General features: G+C 38.0%; 1 protein-coding gene and 1 long non-coding RNA gene across 3 annotated transcripts in view; one reads left to right on the top strand and one right to left on the bottom strand.

Moving 5' to 3' along the window:
- Window positions 1–21,052, top strand: part of LOC127494726 (uncharacterized) — a 578,474-nt gene that overhangs the window by 421,872 nt on the left and 135,550 nt on the right. The window lies entirely within an intron of this gene.
- Window positions 1–21,052, bottom strand: part of abcb7 (ATP-binding cassette, sub-family B (MDR/TAP), member 7) — a 61,633-nt gene that overhangs the window by 17,478 nt on the left and 23,103 nt on the right. For both annotated transcript variants that reach the window (XM_051860822.1, XM_051860823.1), the window contains 5 exons: window positions 8,097–8,365; window positions 5,891–5,979; window positions 5,031–5,118; window positions 1,319–1,493; window positions 397–554 (listed from right to left, as the gene is read on the bottom strand). In XM_051860822.1, the coding sequence (XP_051716782.1) occupies window positions 397–554; window positions 1,319–1,493; window positions 5,031–5,118; window positions 5,891–5,979; window positions 8,097–8,365 (779 nt within the window). The remainder of the gene's footprint in view (window positions 1–396; window positions 555–1,318; window positions 1,494–5,030; window positions 5,119–5,890; window positions 5,980–8,096; window positions 8,366–21,052) is intronic.

Genomic DNA, 21,052 nt, shown 5'->3' with positions numbered 1-21,052 from the left:
CATTACTGATCACAGCGGGCGAACAATCGGACAGATTTTATACACGGTAATTACAGGATGCATTCAAAATTAGCCAAACGAAGAATGAGATTCATCAACCTCCCCCACTAATGCTATATGAAAGACAGGAAACATTCAAATGTTTTTGGAATTAAAACAAATACTAGGACGAATGACATGCTTTAAAGCTTCAAATTGTAATATTTTAATCTAAAAGGAAGCTCTTGTCATGGTATTTTAAAAAGCTCTGACATTTTAGAACTGCTAAAGCAAATAATACAGCACCATTCACAGGGTATTCTTTTCACATTAAAATAACTCTGTAAACTTAATTCTGCAAAAGACAGCAAAACCTAGTAAAGCAACGAAGCAGGCAGCAGTAAAGGCCCAACATACCTTTATTTTAGTGTCCACGCTGAGCAGTGTGAAGAGCGTGTTCATGTCTATGAGGGCCTGTCTGGTCTCTCTGTACACAGTGCCCAGGAAGTTGAGTGGCATCGAGAGCTGGAAGAGCAGCCCGTTCACCATCACTAGATCACCCACAGTCATGGTCCCTGCAGAAGTAAGAAGCCAAATTACCTGTTTACACAAAAGCTGAGCCAGCTGAGACTTTTATATCTGCTTTTATTGGTTAGGTTGGGTTTCCTGACAACATTTATCTCTTATTATGTCATCGTGTCACTGCATATTGATTAAGCACATTGAAAAAAAGGTTTATTAAAAAAAAAAAAAAAAAGGGTGTAGAATTTGACCCCATTAAAGGGTTAGTTCACCCAAAAATGAAAATTCTGTCATTAATTACTCACCCTCATGTCGTTCCAAACCCGCAAGACCGTCTTTCATCTTCAGAACACAATTTAGGATATTTTTGATGAAATCCGAGAGCTCTCTAACTCCTCCATAGACAGCAATTTAACCACCACTGTCAAGGCCCAGAAAGGTACTAAAGACATTGTTAAAAAAGTCCACATGACTACAATGGCTCAATCTTAATTTTATGAAGTGACAAGAATACTTTTTGTGCGCAACAAAACTAAAATAAAGACTTTATTCAACAATATCTTCTCTTATCTTCTTTTATCTCTTATTATTCTCGTCTATGGAGGAGTCAGAGAGCACTCGGATTTCATCAAAAATATCTTAATTTATGTTTCGAAGATGAACGAAGGTCTTACGGGTTTGGAACGACATGAGGGTGAGTAATGACAGAATTTTCATTTTTGGGTGAACTAACCCTTTAAGGTAAAATAATTCGGTATAGACCTAAAGCTATTTTGTGTAACTAGTGATGAAAATGTGACACATCGTTGATTTTCACCTGCCATTATGCCATTGCTTGCCAGCACCATAATAGCGGTAAGGCCGACGGTGAAGATGGCGCTCTGACCGAAGTTAAGCATGGCCAGGGTAGAGGTAGTCTTCAGAGAAAATGACTCGTACACCTTCAGAAAACTATCATACCGCTCAGCCTCATACTTCTCATTGTTGAAATACTGAAAGAGAGAGAAACAGAAAAAGACCTTGTTGGGAAGAGAACACAATTAAAGCACTATTAAAGAAAGGTCATGACAATGGCCTCTTTGAACAAAGTCAAATAAAAAGTGAAAGTGAAAAGTGACGTGACAGCCAAGTAAGGTAACCATACTAAAAAAAAGCCAAGCATTTAACCTATCCAAGTTAGTGCACACACATTGAGCAGTGAGAAGTGAACACACACACACACACCCACAGCAAACCGTGAACACACACCAGGAGCAGTGGGCAGCCATTTTGCTGTGGTGCCCACAGAGCAATTGGGGGTTAGGTGCCTTGCTCAAGTCATGGGTGAAAGACAGCGCTGTTCATTTACGCCCCCACATACATTTTTCCTGCCGATAATGAGAATTGAACCCACAACCTTCGGGTTGCAAGTCTGACTCTCTAACCATTAGGCCAGAATTTTACTTGAGACTGTATAATTGACTGGAATCATAAACAATGAATACAATGCCCATTACAAAAAAAGGTGCAGTGGGGATATTCAAATGGTAATACAATGCCATTGATGGAAAAATATGATTAAATTAATTTACTATGGCATTTACATGTCAAGGTACTACAAGTAGTAACATGAGTTTATATATAAAAAAAAAAAAAGATTCTTTTTTTAAGTGTGTCTTCTCAGTTAAAGGCCTCTGGGATGTGAAATCAAGCGTGTAACAGCACCCATGCCACATGCTGGTGATGCCTCAATCACATATCCAGATGTCATCAAAGCTACAATTGCATCACTCCAAACATCACCAGCTGAGTAAACCAAAGGCTAATGACTTCACAGGCTCAAAGATGATACAGAGTGGCTCAAACATCTGAGACTGTTCAGCAGGGAGAATGATGGGAGTGAAAACAGCTGCACAGAGAGAGCGTGGCTCTGAAATAGGAGTGCGCCGCAATTAATTAGCTCTGAAATGTGACAAACATTGGTGCGGCGATAAACAGCGACTGCTGTTTATGTGGAGGACTGACAGGATTATGAAGAACGACCAAGATAAAAAAAAATACCTGAGCACTACCCCCCAAAAACAGATAAAGTAACTGTTAAAGTTGTGTCTAAAATGTACATTACCGAACACTAACTTCTTGTTATTGAATGTTATATAATAGCAATATCACTCATAATTGTGCTTAGTCTGAATATCAACACAGCATATATGGAACATATTCAATAATATTTTTTCCCCCTGTGGTGTCAAGGAGAAAGATGGTGCATCTTGTCAGCATTACAATAATCTCAGCGCCTTTATGAACACATAACGGACAGCTCTCCTGGACTGCCATGACATTCAGAACATTCCATTACAGCTCATCAAAATCAGCTAAGACTCCTGTGCCAATTATCAGAGGAAGCGAAATGTTTGGAGGATTGTTTCGCAAGTGTGGCTGCTTTAAAGACGTGCATAGTGCTGTCAGCAAGTGTGTTTAGAGAGAAACAGACAGATACGGGGGTATATGTGCTAGTGTAACGGATTTGGAGTGGGTGGAGATCTCATTATGCATGCACACTGGCTTGAAGTGACATTAAATCCACATGCATTGACACCAATGACACAAAACAAAGCTTGGCACAAAATATATCTGCTCTTAACCTGAACACAAAACAGATTGAGCTGAAGGGCAGAAGATCTGAGGGGTTGAGACAGAAACCAAGCACAACAGCTTGTTGGGAAATAAGATACAAGTATATAAACAATTTGTAAAGGTGACTGAAGTATTTCTGACCCAGCACATTTTACTGATTAGCACATATTATATGACTAAATTTACAAAAGAAACAGTGTGATTTAGAACGCTGTATTTTAGTGTGACTTATGTGCTACTGCATCTTTATACAGAATTTGTAGCCAAGGCAATCAACATTTTCAAGCTTCAAAACGTTCATAAAGACATTGTAAAAGTAATCCATATGAATTGGTGGAATTGATACACACACACAGGCTACATTCTTACTGTTAATGTTTGGTACTGACAACCACATTTACTTAAAAGGTTTGAATCTCAAAAGGGCCTTAGTTACAATAGTGTCTGTATGAATCAAGTAACCAAAGTCAAGTCTGTGTTCTATTATTTGTGACTATCACCTATAATCAAAACTACAGTTGTATTGAACAAGACATCCATAAAGCTAGAAAATCTTGTCACAAATGACAACATGAGTCCAATCAAGGTGCAAGTTCATTAGTCAAATCTTATATATCTAAGTTATGGCTGCACGATTAATCATATTTTAATCCTGATAATTATTTCTGCTTCTCTCAATCAATTAAAAATAATCATCACAATGTTTGCCCCACTGATTATTTGTCCAAAAAAAAATGTTTTCTAATTTAGACATTTCTGTTATCTTGTATTGAGAACAAGCGTCCACTATCTTTCCTGCTTTGGGTTGCCAGATGTCATTAGAATAAATCCAGTGATGGACAGTAAAGTATTTTTACTTCATTACTGTACTTAAGTACATTTTTCTAGTAAAGTATCTGTACTTTACTGGAGTATTTTTATTTTGAGAAACTTTTACTTCACTACATTCCAAAGTATAATATCATACTTTTTACTCCATTACATTTCATAAAAAACACATTGTTATTTGTTATTTTGAACTGAAGAAATCATCACATGCTCCAAGATGCAATAGCAGTGTGCGATTCGTGAACGAACTGATTGTTTTCAATGAACCTGTTAAACCGGATCGCAAATCGCACCGAATGATTCATTTGAGAAATGGACTGATCAGATTTGCAGCTGTTCTCGAGTCAGCAACTCACTGATTCAATGATCCGTTCAGAGCGAGTCTCCAGTTAACTGAATGTACGAGCCAAAAACCGGGAGATCCTCGGAGCTTGGGTGTGCGAAAAGTAAGTTACAAATTTTACGATTATTATAAATAAATCTCATCTTTAGGTCACATCTGTCAGTTGTTCGTTAACTAAATCTGCTGTACAAGGGTGAGCTGTAATGCTTGAATGTGGGCATGTCCATATCACCATCTCAACGGTGTAGATTTTAAGTTCAAACAAAACGCAACATAACATAATAATAACAAATTATTGCACTTGCATCCTCCCCTACTGGCATAGCAGTTTCAAATGATATAAAACTAGTATGTTTGCATAGCGTTCATTTAAAAATGCTATACATTTAGCCCTTATAATCATGATTATCAGTTTAACCATTATTGTGCAGCCCTAATCTGAGTTTGAGTTGCGGCCAGACCACAAACCTCCAGTGGAGAGAGTGCCTGAATCTGAAACCTTTGGTTGACACATACAGCTCATATCTGCTTCTCTGTAAGTTACCAAGACCACACATGAAAACCCACAACACTCACTAGACACTCATATGTGCCTCTCTAACACTTTATAACTTGACAATTAGTAATCCAGTATAATGCTATCCCTGTAACTTTGTTGCTAAAAAACAAGTAAGCAAACAAACAAAAAAAACTTAAAGTAGACTAATTGTAAAGTGACAATGCAGTTTATGATGTGACCCACCTTAACAGTTTCATAATTGAGGAGAGAGTCGATAGCAGCATTTCCAGCATCATTATCAGCCTTATTCATCTCGATCCTGAATTGCGTCCTGATCAAAGACACAGATGGGTGATTAATACAGCAGTAATCAAGGCCCTGTTTACACCTGGTATTAAGATGCGTTTTGGTTGATCGGATCACAAGCAGACAAGGGAAACACATACCCATTTACACCTGGTGTTTTAATCTGCCTCTTTTATCCACTTTTAACCACTTCTGTCCTGATTTCTTTGAGGGTAGGGTCTATGGGTGGGTAAATGTATGGGCTTTTTCACATCTTTCGATTTAATGGATGGAATAAGTTCACGCAATTTACATATGAATGTACCCAGAGACGATATACGGAGAGCAGCAGCTTTTTTTATTTCTGCTCTAACAGCTGCAAGACCACGCCAAACATTGTGTGTGTGTGTGTGTTAGAAATCAGGAATGGTGAGAGAACATTGTGCTTGGTATGTTTATCGTCTTTAAACCAAACTTGGGTCTTCGGCCGACAAAGTTTAAATGCCCTCTGGCTAGCGCACTTCCCATAATGCTTATGCGTTAGGTCAGTAGGTGGAGATAGGCGGTCTTTTGTGGCTGTTCAAACACATTCGACCACATGAGCATTCACACTATAAAAGCAATCCGGTCAAATGCGTTTTCGACTACCTCTGGAAGTGGTTGAAAGTGGACAAGCTCAAAACATTTTACACCCCGTTTACAGCTGTATTTAGTGTCGTCCACTTGAGATCCGATTGACCAAAACACATCTTAATACCAGGTGTAAACAGGGCCCAAGTGAGGACAAAATTGCAACAACATACAGACACATACAATACCTCCATTGTGTAACAGCGATTGTGAATGCGGTGTATGCTGAGAGGGTCCCGAGAGTGACCAGAGCAAACTGACCCCCGCATTTATAATACTGCAAAGAAACAGCAAAACAGCTTTGGGTTACTGAAAGAGTGACATGTCTTTATATGCATGGCATACATTGAGTCTCTAGAGAGCAGCTACATCTATCTTCATAATCTGCACTCATTCATTATCAGGCACATCAGCACGTGGAAAACCACAATACAAGATTGTATTGGTCTGGTGTTAAAGGTGCAGTAGGTGATCTGGTAGGTGATCTGGGAAATTCTAGCATTAGACTGCTAGTATTGAAAGCATACGATCCCACGCTTGCAAATCGCCGTCCAAAACACTGAACGCTCACACACATGGCTATTCTCGGCAAAGCGCCACAAGAGACGGCGTTAAACTACCTCATGTCTCAAAGTAAAGTACATAACATTACAATAATAACGAACGTAAACAACTTGTCCCTGACTGCCGCAGATTAATTTCGCCGTTGATACTGTTGACATAGAAATGCATAATTCCGAGTGTGAGGGCGTGAACAGCTCCGGTTAGAACGTCACAGGTTGCCATCTCTTATGGGGGGAATGCAGCATAAGCTTGTTGTTTTGGAGGAACTGTAAAAGGTGGCTGCTGTTTGTTTGCGGTGCTCCGTGACTGAGGTCTGTCTGTATAAAGTCCGCATAGAATGAAACGTGTCGATGACGTATGATGTCTGCGCGAACAGGGTGCACGAGTGTATGTAAAAATATATGTTGACAGGCAGATAGGACATCGTATTATTTCATTCGGACCGAATATAAAGATTGGATGAACATTTTAGGGTCCTATGCCTTCCACAGACGATATATATTTATAAAAATACATTTAGACTGTTTAACATATTGATTGCTATCAGGATACCAGTATAACTTTCAACCAGTGCAACAAAAAATGTTTCTGTAGAGAATCACCTATTGCACCTTTAATATCTCCTGTGACCGTATTTCATTGAACGGAGGGTCTCTGACTACATACTGTACATGACTTTTAAGTCTGTGTCAATGAGCTGAACTTTGAATGTATGTGCTTCACATGATCTGTCTCACTTGACTGTGTGTTGACGTTAGGAATAGTGAAGATGCCAGTTGAAATCTTGTACATGTCTCTGTATGTGCTCATCTGGTTCTTAAATGAACTGTTAATTGAAGTGGAAGATTATCAGTGAATAAATAACTTAAATGTCACTCTATTCCCTACACAAAGCTATCATTTGACTTCAGAAGATTGGGAAAACAGAACAGGACTTCCGAGCTCATTCTTAAACATGGCAAAAGTGCCATGTTAATGATGTGTTCTACTCAAGAGTGTCACATTACTGATGATGTCTCACATTAGCCCGGGGAACAAAAGAACGTTTTTTATTTATATATTCAATGTGATTTAATGTATACATGGTCGGAAGAATGTCAACAAAAACAGTAATTTCAAGATAATTTCCAGCGCATGATCAACATAAAATCTGTATTTGACTATCGTAGCATCTGTGCAGTTGCAGTGTGCTTGTTAACACAAACTCATAGTGTTTTATGTCACATATATGCACAGGCAGTGAAATGCTTGTCCTGCTGGTTATCGCCAACAAAAACAACAACTCAGTTTTAAAGACTCCAAGCTTTATAGACTAAACTGCAACGACTGAAGGAAAATTAAATTTATAAAACAGATTCATCTCAGTATTTTTTGGGGTAAATGGTATTCAAGCTTACGCATCACCTGAATTTTTTGTAAATGCGGCAAGTTTATGTTGCTTGGTATTGTAATTAATTAGTGATTCTCCAATGGTGCATTTTGACCGTTTAGTGTCTATTTTGTGCTCTTAACGTTTTGAGTTGAAACTAAAAATTGGTCAAAACTGAAAATTAATTTCCAGCTGAATATTTTTAGCTGCTAAAATTTTGGAGCATTATTATTACTCTAATCAACAGCAGCAATATAATGCACTTATTGAACATTGTTCTCTTTTATCATGTTGATGTTGTATAATGAAAGCAACAAACCACTCAAGGCCATGCTTTACAGTGATTTTACCACAGTTAAAGGGTAGTTTTGGTGTTCTTCATTTTGTGCTCAAGAACAAACTTTACCTGTGGTAAAACTGTGGCTTTATTACTAACATATGAGGATTTCATTTGGACTTACCAAAATGCTGCTGACCAGTATCATTTCAAAGAGCGTAGGCCCCAGGTTAAAGACCAGAGCACTGAGCACAAAGCTAATTCCTCGAGTGCCACGGTCGATTGCTTTGGACAGAGCTCCTGTCTGCCTGCTCAGATGGAACCCCAGATCCAGGTTATGAAGGTGGAGAAAGACGTTCTTGGCTATCCTCCTGATGGAGCTCTGAGCCACCTTCCCAAACACTGCATTCCTCAGCTCATTGAAGAGAGCTGCTCCAGCACGGGAAACACCATCTGAAAAAACACACACACTTTCACTGAAGTACTGTAACAGAATAAAAACTTAAAAGTACAGAAAAGAAAAGTTACATGTAGTGTGTGCCAGTTCATTTACGTAGTTGCTGGATAAACAGAGGGAGTCATTGGGCCTCATTCAATAAACATGAGCAGAATGAATTGTGTAAATCATCCGTAAAGCCGTTCTTACGTTCATTTTCGGATTCATGAAAATGTTCTTTTTTTTTTTTAAATGTTAGTTGGTATGAATGAAATTTACAGCTGCTCCCTACCACATGTAAATGGTGCAGAAAACATTCCAAAGTTCTGTTCTTTAGACAAACTGTCTTTGGCTTGCTTAGTTGGGGACACTTGACATTTGATATTCAACAGTGTTTTGATCTGCCTGCATTGACACCATTGTAGGTGAACTGAACTGAGCTGGATGATGATCACGGTTTAGTTAATTTATCTATATCAGCACTGGAGTAAATTAATAACTATTCATTCTTACAACGGAATACTGAATTTACTTAAGATGGATAATGACACCATTTTTTTTAAGAGCTGCTGTGCAGCCAAAATTATATACCAGTTATCACTGTAAAGCTGCTTTGACACAATCTGCATTGTTAAAAGCGCTATATAAATGACTTGACTTGACAAACTGATGATACTGCATTTTGTTTCACTATGTACAGTATCTCACAGAAGTGAGTATACCCCTCACATTTTTGTTAAGATTTTATTATATCTTTTAATGTGACAACACTGGAGAAATGGCACTTTGTTATACAAGCTGTACACTCACTACTTTACATTGTAGCAGTGTAAATTTGCTGTCCCCTCAAAATAACTCAACACACAGCCATTAATGTCTAAACCGCTGGCCACAAAAGTGAGTACACCCCTAAGTGAAAATGTCCAAATTGGGCCCAAAGCGTCAATATTTTGTGTGGCCACCATTATTTTCCAGCACTGTCTTAACCCTCTTTGGCATGGAGTTCACCAGAGCTTCACAGGTTGCCACTGGAGTCCTCTTCCACTCCTCCATGACGACATCACGGAGCTGGTGGATGTTAGAGACCTTGCGCTCCTCCACCTTCTTACCTGCTCAGTAGGGTTTAGGTCTGGAGACATTCTTTATCAAGGCAGTGGTCATCTTGGAGGTGTGTTTGGGGTCGTTATCATGTTGGAATACTGCCCTGTGGCCCTGTCTCCGAATCATGCTCTGTTTCTGAATCATGCTCTGCTTCAGTATGTCACAGTACATGTTGGCATTCATGGTTCCCTCAATGAACTATAGCTCCCCAGTGCCGGCAGCACTCATGCAGCCCCAGACCATGACACTCCCACCACCATGCTTGACTGTAGGCAAGACACACTTGTCTTTGTACTCCTCACCTGGTTGCTGCTACACACGCTTGACACCATCTGAACCAAATAAGTTTATCTTGGTCTCATCAGACCACAGGACATGGTTCCTTAGTCTGCTTGTCTTCAGCAAACTGTTTGCGGGTTTTCTTGTGCATCATCTTTAGAAGAGGCTTCCTTCTGGGACGACAGCCATGCAGACCAATTTGATGCAGTGTGCGGCGTATGGTCTGAGCACTGACAGGCTGACCCCCCCACCCCTTCAACCTCTGCAGCCATGCTGGCAGCACTCATACATCTATTTCCCAAAAACAACCTCTGGATATGACGCTAAGCACGTGCACTCAACTTCTTTGGTCGACCTTGGCAATCTTCTTATAGCCTACGCCATCTTTATGCAGAGCAACAATTCTGGCTAATTGGGCCCAACTTGAACATTTTCACTTAGGGGTGTACTCACTTTTGTGGCCAGCGGTTTAGACATTAATGGCTGTGTGTTGAGTTATTTTGAGAGGACAGCAAATTTACACTGTTATACAAGCTGTACACTCACTACTTTACATTGTAGCAAAGTGTCATTTCTTCAGTGTTGTCACATGAAAAGATATAATAAAATATTTACAAAAATTTGAGGGGTGTACTCACTTCTGTGAGATACTGTACCATAATAATATTTCACAAGTTCATTTTTTTTTTTTTTTTTTCCGGGTAGCTAAGAGTTGAAAACTGTTCAACTTTGGGCAAAACGCAGTGCTCTTCACTGTCACTTTTTCTCAACCTTCCAATCAACAGTAGAGGAGGGGCGAGATAAATACTACACCGACCAACCAATCATAATTGTACAACAACTGAACAACAATGAAGTTAATATTGCTGGTTATTGCATTTTTATATTTAGTAATATTCTTCAAAATGAAATACTAGTAACACATTACTGCCGTGAATATTCCAAATCATAGCAACCAAAGAGTCTCAGCTGAAAAAATGCTGCACCTCCAAAGTGCTCACAAGTGCCACCAGCTGACCGTTTTCAGAAGAGCACCACGCATTTTTAGGCCTATTAGTCTCTTTCGCATTTATCCAATATAACTGGAGGTAATCCTGAGAAGGGAGTCCAGAAGCTTCCAGAGCATTCCTGGACATGTAATTTACATAGTTGTAATTCAAAGGTTGGGATTATGCTAATTATGAGCGAACGTGTACGCATGCCCTATTTACGAATCTTTGGAATTCATTAACATACACACATTTAACTATCAAATCTGATGTTTACAAAGCATTTGTGAATCCGCAGGATAGTTTTCGGGAAGGTCTATTTTTTATGCAAATTGCTTAGAATTTATTCATATTTATGAAAGTTTCATGAATGAGGCCCAATGCGTGTGGCAGTGACAATTTCGAATATATTAGGATTTATTGGAAGCCAGTCATAGCACTCTTAAGCCCCTGTCAATGACAAAAATGAAGAGCCTAACATTGCATGTATGCATATTAACTAGCTTCAGGGAATATATTCATAATTAGAGTCTGGAAACACACCAGACTACATGACAACAGTGTACTTCTTCACTCAACAGCACCTAAAGCTCATTAAACCAGCCAACATCTCATCACACCTGGGTGCAGTTTAAACTCTTCTTGACCCGTGACAGAGTATTTCTGACTCGCTGTATAGAAGGGCTATGCGATATGGACAAAAAAAAAAAAAAAAAAAAAACCAACAACACGGTTTTTTTTTGGACTAAAGCAAAAGCAAAAAAAAAAAAAAAAAAAAAAAAAAACCACAATATTTTTGCAGAGATTTAGGAAACATGATAAGTTCACATACTTGTTTCTCCAAAAAACAATGCTACAGCCAGGTATTCTACTTTGAAATGTGCTTTCCAGAATATCTGTTTTTGTTTTGGTCTGCGTGATCCCACGGAAAACACAGCGTATTCAGTGTTCCCAACAACATTTTGTTGTGGTGGGTGGACGTTGGTCCCTCTAGGGGAGTCTAAGGGTGCAAAAGCTTCAGGAGGATTTTTTTTTTTTTATCTGAGATCAGCGATCTCAGTTCCAGGTTGTTTTTTGGTGGTGGAGCATGGCGCCGGTCCCCAGTCTTTACGAGGGGGAGCACGACTTGCCATGCTCTGTTTCTGAGCATCTCTTTTTTGAGAAACTGGACCTGGTTGAGGCTGGGTGGCCGACAGTCTCGACCCTTGGGCACGGTGGGGTAGGAACTTGTCAAACGCCTCCTTGTGTCTTTTAGCCACAAGGAGTCAAGTGTCTTTTAGCCACAAGGATTCAAGTGTCTTTTAGCCACAAGGAGTCAAGTGTCTTTTAGCCACTGAAAGTAGCTTTTGAAAGGGAACACTGGTATTGCAACCATATAAGCGAGCAAACGAGAATTGAGTCAGAGAAAAAAAACCTCAGCATCCACCTAAAAAGCTATGACCAAAGGCATATTACAATGCGGATAAATTGTCTCAGCGCCTTCCATTGTCAATTGCGCTTGTTCCCGTTGCATGTCCTCAACCTGGAAACCCGTGTGAGTGTCGAGTCTGAGGAGCAGGGGCCGGGGAAAACAACTCCAATATTTTGAATTTGTACTGCAGCACCGCTAGTTTTCTATTTTACATACTGCACCTTTAAGCATGGATGTAGTCTTGAATTTCAGACAACTAATTTAAATACACTCAAATAGGGGTGTGCGATATATATCGTCTGCGATAATATCATAATTGCTTTAATGATGTGTGATCTGACATTATCGAGTATATCTCTCACACACATCCAGAGAGTGCATGCATACACTACGTCTATATTTATTATATATATATATATATATATATATATATAAAATTTAATATAGTTAATAAATATCACACTAAGAGTGCAGTTTTTCTCCAGAGATCAGCATGATAACAAATGTGATATTGACTTTATACAAGTTTAATAAACAAGAAGTTTATATTAAGTGACTTACATTTCAGACACCATATTGCCAGTTTTTACTATTTCGCCAGAGAAAATAGTCCAAAACAAAGCCAAGCACTGTAACTGCATCTCTGAGCAACACACAATGGTGTTTCCTTACTGAATGAATCAACTTTTTGAACGAATCAGTTGATTCAATGACTGAGATAGATTAAGATAGTCAAATGCTTCGTTACTGAATGAATTAGCCGTTTGAATGAATCGGTTGAATCTCAATGACTCACTCATTAACAGACATGACATACACATTTGAAGGACATGATATCCACTTTAATTTGCTGAAAGACTTGCAGACAGTGAAAGGAAGAAGCGCAAGCAAACAGCAGGCAGAGGATTCTGCTTGGTCCCAACGCATTCCGCAAATGGTCTTCACAAACAATGACTTGTCCAAAATGACTACACTACTGGTAATAGGTGGGAGTGCTCTGAAGACATGAGTTAAAACACAAACACACTGGAGTGCTGCTTTATAGTTTAAGTTGAAGTTGTAATTATAAATTAAATTGTGATTCCTGAATCTCAGGACACTGACAGTTCTTTAGGTTTAATACTATAAAGCTGCTTTGAAGCAATCTGTATTATATCAAGCCCTATATAAAACATGACTTGACTAGTTTCAAATTGCAGAGCTGTTGCAAACATAAAAACATCGCTGTGATCAGATGCTTTCTTAACTGTCTATTTTTTGCTGTGTTTGTTCTATTATTGAGAAGAAAGCGCATGGCACATATTTACATACTCATCTAAACGTTGCTCACAGCTGCGCTAGAATATTTGCAAACATTTTACTGTTGCTTCGTTATTTTGAACTTCGCGAAGAGTATAGACCTTATGTAGCCCCGCCCCTTTTCAGCGTTGCGCTCGTTGTCTTTTGACTTCCAGTTTGTATTTCCACAGCGATCTTACATATTTATGAATGAACTGCTCGTTTTAAAATCTTCCCGGTCTACTGACATTGTTAAGACATCTGCTTTAAACATTACAATGCTCATGATAACTTTCATTAACTCTACAACAAGTAAATCCACTTAACCAGCTAATTATTCTTTGACAGCAATGCCATAGAAATGTACAGAGGTACCGCAAAATGGAAGTTCAAAGACAATTTTATAAAGATGGCGGCGCGCTTGTTTCTCTGGCGCATAAGGTCTATATCGGTGTCATTATTTTAAGCCAGTGTTTCTGGCTTAAAAAAAAATCTTGAAAAAAAAAAAAAAATCAATATGGCTCCAGGGGGTTAATAAAGGCCTTCTGAAATGAAGCGGTAGGGATATTTTTCTTTTCAAAACCTATTTAACAAGTTATTAAGTAAAATATCTAGCTTCCGCCAGACCGCCTTGCGTATTCAACTTATGAAGAATGTGTAAAACTCTCGGAGTTCAAAAAGCTTACGCTACGTCCTACACCTTCCCTATTCAAGTTACAAAAAAAGCTTAACTGACGTTTTTTTGTGAGTTCAATATGGAAGGCGGTCTGGCAGAAGCTAGATATTTTACTTCAGAACTTGTTAAATATGGATTTTTTTTATTTTTTTATTTTTTTTTTACACAAACGCATCGCATCGCTTCGCTTCAGAAGGCCTTTATTAACCCCCGGGGCCGTGTGGAGTATGTTTATGATGGATGATGTGAATGGATGCACTTTCTTCAGCTCATACTCATTGATCCCACTCTCTGTCATTATAAAGCTTGGATGCATCAGGTGATTTATTAATATATCTCCGATTGTGTTCATCAGAAAGAAGAAATTTTCATTTGACAGTGAACTAATCCTTTAAATACTCTTCTATTACAGCTTATGCTTATTATAGATGGGTCAGGATGGTTGATGTCATCCAACAACCTACTAAGTTTACTAATGAGGTTAACTTGTCAGTTCATTTAAATGCAAGTAAATAAGATTTTTTGTAAATTAAAAAAAAAAAAGTGAAGAATTAAGAGACATATGACCCTAAAGCTGTGTAATTACACAGGGCTTGTTTATGACCATTGGTTGTTTTTTTGTTTGTTTTTTTTAAATTCTGTTTGAACTGAGAAATCATGGGTCAAAAATGAACTTGACATGAACATACGATTAAAGTTTTATTTGCTCGTGGAATTCAAAACCACTCTTAGTGCATCAAATTCCAGAGGTGTAAAGTATTTGAGTAAATGTAATTAGTTACTGTACTTAAGTATCTTTTTGGCTACTTTGTAGTTGTTCTGAGTATCAAAGATATTAGCAACTTTTACTCTGTACGTGACTACATTTTTGAACAAGTAAATGTACTTTTTACTCCAATACATTTGTGATGAGTAATGCAAATACACATTACATTTTGCATAGCACCTAACTTTTTCTGCAGCAGTTTGTTTCTTATATAAAGAAGTGATCTTGCCATCTACAGGGCACTGAAGGTACTATATCTTGTGCATTTTGCCTTTACTCACCCAAACTTGTCAGCAAGGCTACTTTACGTAAATGCAAGTGTATTAGCAGGTGAACTGCAGGTATTTGATTTATTAGAGGACGTCATGACTGAGGCCGAAACCAGCACATCTAGTGCAAGTAGACTTTGTTTATTTAATTTTATCTGCTATATTGACGAGACCTTTTTGAAGGATACTGGTTTACGTATGGCCTTTTTGTGCACTTGAGCTTAACTGAGACTTGAGAGTTTGTAGACATTTAAAAGGTTGTTGTGTTGACCTTGATTTATTGCAATATTGAGGTGTTCAGTTTTATTTTGATTTTAGAAAATAAACATGATTTCTCATCTTACAAATCAATTGTTTCTTGTGCTTCACTGGCATTTCTCTCAGGTGTCGAGGACTAGTGCATCTTTGAGCCAACATTCTGTACGAGTAAAATACTTAAGTACTGTTAAAATCAGATACTTTAAGACTTTTACGCAAGTTGTATTGGAATTGGTTACATGTAACTTGTAATGGAGTCATTTTCCATGTAAGGTATCTGTACTTTTACTCAAGTATGGTTTTCAGGTACTCTTTACACCTCTGTCAAATTCTTAGCTTCGGAATGAATAGTGCCTTGAATACAATATCAATCAATGTAAATTCTGCATAGATAATCTGTGCCTTGCAGCGCACACAAATCACACAAGCAGCAGCACGGAGAAGCATTTAATGGTCTGTGTGCACAGGACCTAATGGCTCTCATTAAAAAACGCAGTTATGGGAAGACAGTGAATTTTCATTTTAAGACACAATGACTTGCTAAGTGGTTAGTTACCATTAGTCATTATCTTCATTTATCTTTATTTAAAGATGCACTTGGGCTCCATTCGGTGACACACTGCACACTGACATCTTCAACAAAAGCAAACTCTGACTAAAATACATTATAAGAATAAATTAGTCTGGAATGGTCAAACTCCATGACAGGACAAGTTTGTCATGTTTATCAATTTTAGATCACACCTGTAGTGTTTTATAATTCCCTTCTCTTGCCTGTTTTAGCCTGAGACACTAAATGCTCTGGCCATCAAGTGCACAGCAAATGTCTATGAATAAGCTTGCAAAATGTGACGTTCAATATTATACAGCCCTTCTTTTCTAATGCATGGCTGAAAAGTAGGGATGCACTGAAATTTCGGCCACCGAAAATTATCGACTGAAAATCGCATTTTTGGTTTTTGGCCGAAAGAGAAAAAAGACCGTAAATAGAAGACGAAAATATGCCACAGCGTTCACTCTCACGCAGTTTTTTTCGTAAGAAAAGGCTCCACTTCCAAACATGCACAACTTTGAAGCGACTGCTCCGTGTTTGTGCTGCGTGCTCTGATCCGTGTGTGCACTGCGTGCTCTGCCCAATGTTCCGCTCCATCTGTGCACTCTCTGCTCAGTCGCTCACAGCCCGAACACTCCACTCATGTACCACTCACGCTCATCGGAAAAGCAAAGTCCACGAGGGCTGCAACAACTAAATCGATAAAATTGATAATAATCGTTAATGAAAATCATTGACAACGAATGTCATTATCGATTATTTGCGTCTGCCCACCGTGCACGGAAAAATTCTGCCAGTTGTGTCAAAGTACAGCACTGAATAACGCATTTCAATGGACAAAATGCATGTAAAAATAGTGGAGGAAACCGAGTGAGCTGCTGCAGGAAATGTACGTGATCCAAGCTGCCCAAAACATGAGATTCATTTATTTTAAGCTTCAAGCTAATGCATTAGCATAATGTTTAACATGGCTTGCCCTGTCAAGTGCTTTGACAGATGCGTGTGCTGTTTAATGTGTGATATGTTTCCTCAGTGCAAAACTTTAATTTTACGGTTATATCCTTATCTGAGAGTGTCACAAATTCATGTGAGTATTTCCATTTTGCATGAAAGCTTATCCTGACAGTCTGCATTAAACTTCAGACTTTACTGAATGAGCGCTGACGCATTAGAGATGGAGACTATTAATATTTAGCGCAAAAATATTCATTTTGCTGAAATACATTATATATCCAAAATTATTGGGACACCCAACCAAATCATGGAATTCAGGTGTTCCAATCACTTCCATGGCCACAGGTGTTTAAAATCAAGCACCTAGGCATGCAGACTGCTTCTACAAACATTTGTGAAAGAATGAGTCGCTCTCAGGACCTCAGTGAATTCAAGCGTGGTACCGTGATAGGTTGCCACCTGTGAATTTCACGAAGTCCATTCGTGAAATTTCCTTACTATTAAATATTTCACGGTCAACTGTTAGTGGTATTATAACAAAGTGGAAGCAATTGGGAACAACAGCAACTCAGCCACGAAAAGGTAGGCCATGTAAAAATCACAGAGCAGGGTCAGCGCATGCTAAGGCACACAGTCGGCAACTTTCTGCAGAGTCAATAGCTACAGAACTCCAAACTTTGTGTGGCCTTCAGATTAGCTCGTGAACAATGCATAGAGTTTTGTGGAATGGGTTTCCATGGTTGTGCAGCTGAATACAAGTATATCACCAAGTGCAATGCGAAGTGTCGGATGCAGTGGTGTAAAGCACGCCGCCACTGGACTCTAGAGCAGTGGAGACGTGTTCTCTGGAGTGAAATCACACTTCTCTGTCTGGCAATCCGTTGGACGAGTCTGGGTTTGGCAGTTGCCAGGAGAACGACACTTGCCTGACTGCATTGTGCCAAGTGTAAATTTTGGTGGAGGGTTGTTTTTCAGGGGTTGGGCTTGGCCCAGTAGTTCCAGTGAAAGGAACTCCTAATGCTTCAGCATACCAAGACATTTTGGACAATTTCATACTCCCAACTTTGTGGAAACAGTTTGGGGATGGCCCCTTGCTGTTCCAACATGACTGCGCACCAGTGCACAAAGCAAGGTCCACAGAGACATGGATGAGTGAGTTTGGTGTGGAGGAACTTGACTGGCATGCACAGAGTCCTGACCTCAACCCGATAGAACACCTTTGGAATGAATTAGAGTGGAGACTGCAAGCCAGGCCTTCTCGTCTAACATCACTGCCTGACCTCACAAATGTGCTTCTAGAAGAACGGTCAAAAATTCCTATAAACACACTCCTAACCCTTGTGGAAAGCCTTCCCAGAAGAGTTGAAGATGTTATAGCTGCAAAGGGTGAGCCAACTCCATATTAAACCCTATGGATTCAAAATGGGATGTCATTAAAGATTTGTGTGCATGTAAAGGCAGACATCCCAAAACTTTTGGCAATATAGATCTGTTGTTGGACATTAAATTTGGGTTTAAAAGTCAACTTACTATTATGAGAGTAGTAACTGTAAAGGGATAACACTGTGTATGTAAATTTAAAACGTTCTCGCATTTACAGGATAAAAAAAAATTACAGTAACAGGTTACTGTGTACAGAGTGAAAGTGTGTTTTTATTTTTTTATTTATCTTTATTATCTTCATTTTTAATGGGATTTAAACTGTCCTTTTGCTTTATAGCTCTTTTGCATCTAGCATAGATATAGATATAGTCACTATTTTTTCATAGCATTCAGTTGGCAGTCTTGGCACATTTGTTTGAAGGACAGCATTGGGCAGGATGTGCAATACTGTGTTTTGTCATTAAAATAAAAAGAAAAGTGGGTCCCACAGTTTATATTAAGTGTCATTAACTACTATGTACTATCATTCAAATTAGGCTAATCGTTTGACACAATGTACTTATTGTGTACATACATGTTTTCACATTGTATTTATATTTTTAAAAATACTTGCATGTAACTACATCTGTAATTAATTTCTGTAATTACATTTATAATTATACTGTTGACCCATCCCGTACACCTGGACCCACTATTAAACCTACCCATACTACAAAACCTGTCCCTAACCTTACCCGTATCCCACCTCAATAGCAGCACAAGTGTTTTGCAATACAATATGAACACAATAGGCACATTGTACTTATTTTTTTAATGTAATAAAAAAAAATATGTGATATGCATATTTATATTCTCGTGCATGTAAACCTGGACCACAAACTTTCCCCTGACTCTCCTTAAAGTTTTTTTTTCTTCTTTTCTGAGAGTGCTGTCTCAGTTCTGCACAAGCTGCCAGAGCAAATGCAGAAGGTCACGGAGTCAAATGGATAAGTGTGAGCATCAGTGAGCTGTACAGCTACATTGTACTGATATTCTATATGAATATGAAGGTGAGCTCACTGACTGAAAGCAGGGAAGTTTTTTTGTTTGTTTGTTTGTTTGTTTCTCTCCATTGCACAGAAACAACCAAACACCTTGGAAATGCCAGGTATGTGATGTTCACTTATTTATTTGAACTGGATTTGTTTCTAGGTATGACTGTGTATTCAATATGTGCTTTTCAACCTCATTTATATTTGGATTATATTGTTAACTATATTATAAACAAACTATATATGGTAGATTCATTAGGGGAGGAGTCATTGTCTTCCCAGGCGTGAATCACATCATTATTCATGATGATTCATGCATACTTGCATATGGCTTTGCTAAACAAAAAGTGTTACAAAATTTAAATCAATATAGTGTTTTATGTGAATGAGTGGGCGGGGTGATTTTCACATCGTTTTGAAGAAAAAAAAGCTCTAGACTACAAGACTGAGTTCTCAGAAGTCTTGTGAATAAATGTTTACTATGTATTATATGGCCTTATTATACTTATATAGTTTGTGCTAAATACAGTGTAATCAGCCCTTAATATATTTAAGAAACTGAAAAAAAGCACAAATGCCAAATGTCAAAAATTCTCCAGGGCCCAAAAACACCCTCAGACCCCTGAAGGTTAAACAAGGATTTGATCTGCTGTAAAGTGTAGGTGCCCTCTGCAGGCATTTGTTATGATACATAACGGACATAAGATGATTGTTTATATTATGTATATTATTTATTTTAACAGTGTTATTATATAAAACAATATGATTACTTGGCTTTGATCATTTTTAACCAAATATTATTGCCTTTATATGTAAATAAATATTATATGTATTTTAAGTCACTTTAAAGGCTTAGGTCTTTGCTTAGGTCTATTTTTATTACCACAAAAATTCATCATCAAAATAACCGACCAATATCATGACCCGTGCTGGCAAAATGAGTTGCAATGAGCAAATTTTCAAAAATGAGTTATTGTTATTTTCATTCTCTATTAAAAAAAAAAACCTTTAAAATGATGTATGACATGTTGGAATCAAAAAAAAAAAAAAAAAAAGACCAAGCTACACCTGTCTGAAGTCGATAGAGTCAGCAAAGTCAATTTTGAGAAACATCGAGTTAAAGTTTTCTGAAGGTTCCAAAACAAAATCACCTAGCAACCGTACCTTAAAATCCCTGGTAATACCACCAAATTTGGCACAAACCAAGTCAAAACCAAATATCTACAGGAAAAAAATATTTATTCAACTTTTTTCCCCATGATACCACAATTGTTTGATTAACATTAATGAAACAGACAGCCTATATATTAGGGCTGGACGATATGACCTAAAATCAAAATCTTGATTAATTAAACATTTTACCTCAATTACGATTAATAAATGATTATTTTGTTTTGCTTTGTTTTTTTTACCCTCATATTTCACTGACAAGGTTTGTAATTACATATGCTTGTCTAAAGGTGGGATATTTTTTTCTAATGAAAGTGTGCTCACTTTCAGTAGTTAATTTATCTATGGTTCGTAAAATTTCTTACATATTTCTGCTTGTTGTAAATCAGATACAGATAAATTAGCACAGTACCAGTACATTTATTTAAATGCATTAATTAGAGCGACTGTGTGAGTGAATTAGTCATACAGTCTCTCTATTAATTGTGAAGCTGTAGGTTGTAAGAAGTTACTTCAAAAGTAGAAAAATATATGCTTTAACTTTTGAGTTTCTAAGCTACTTTAGTGATAAATCACAGGACAGCAT

Source organism: Ctenopharyngodon idella, chromosome 14, assembly GCF_019924925.1.
Source record: "Ctenopharyngodon idella isolate HZGC_01 chromosome 14, HZGC01, whole genome shotgun sequence".
Taxonomy (NCBI): Eukaryota; Metazoa; Chordata; class Actinopteri; order Cypriniformes; family Xenocyprididae; genus Ctenopharyngodon; species Ctenopharyngodon idella.
Note: the sequence above shows the minus strand (reverse complement) of the source record. Positions and strands in the feature narration are given on the sequence as shown.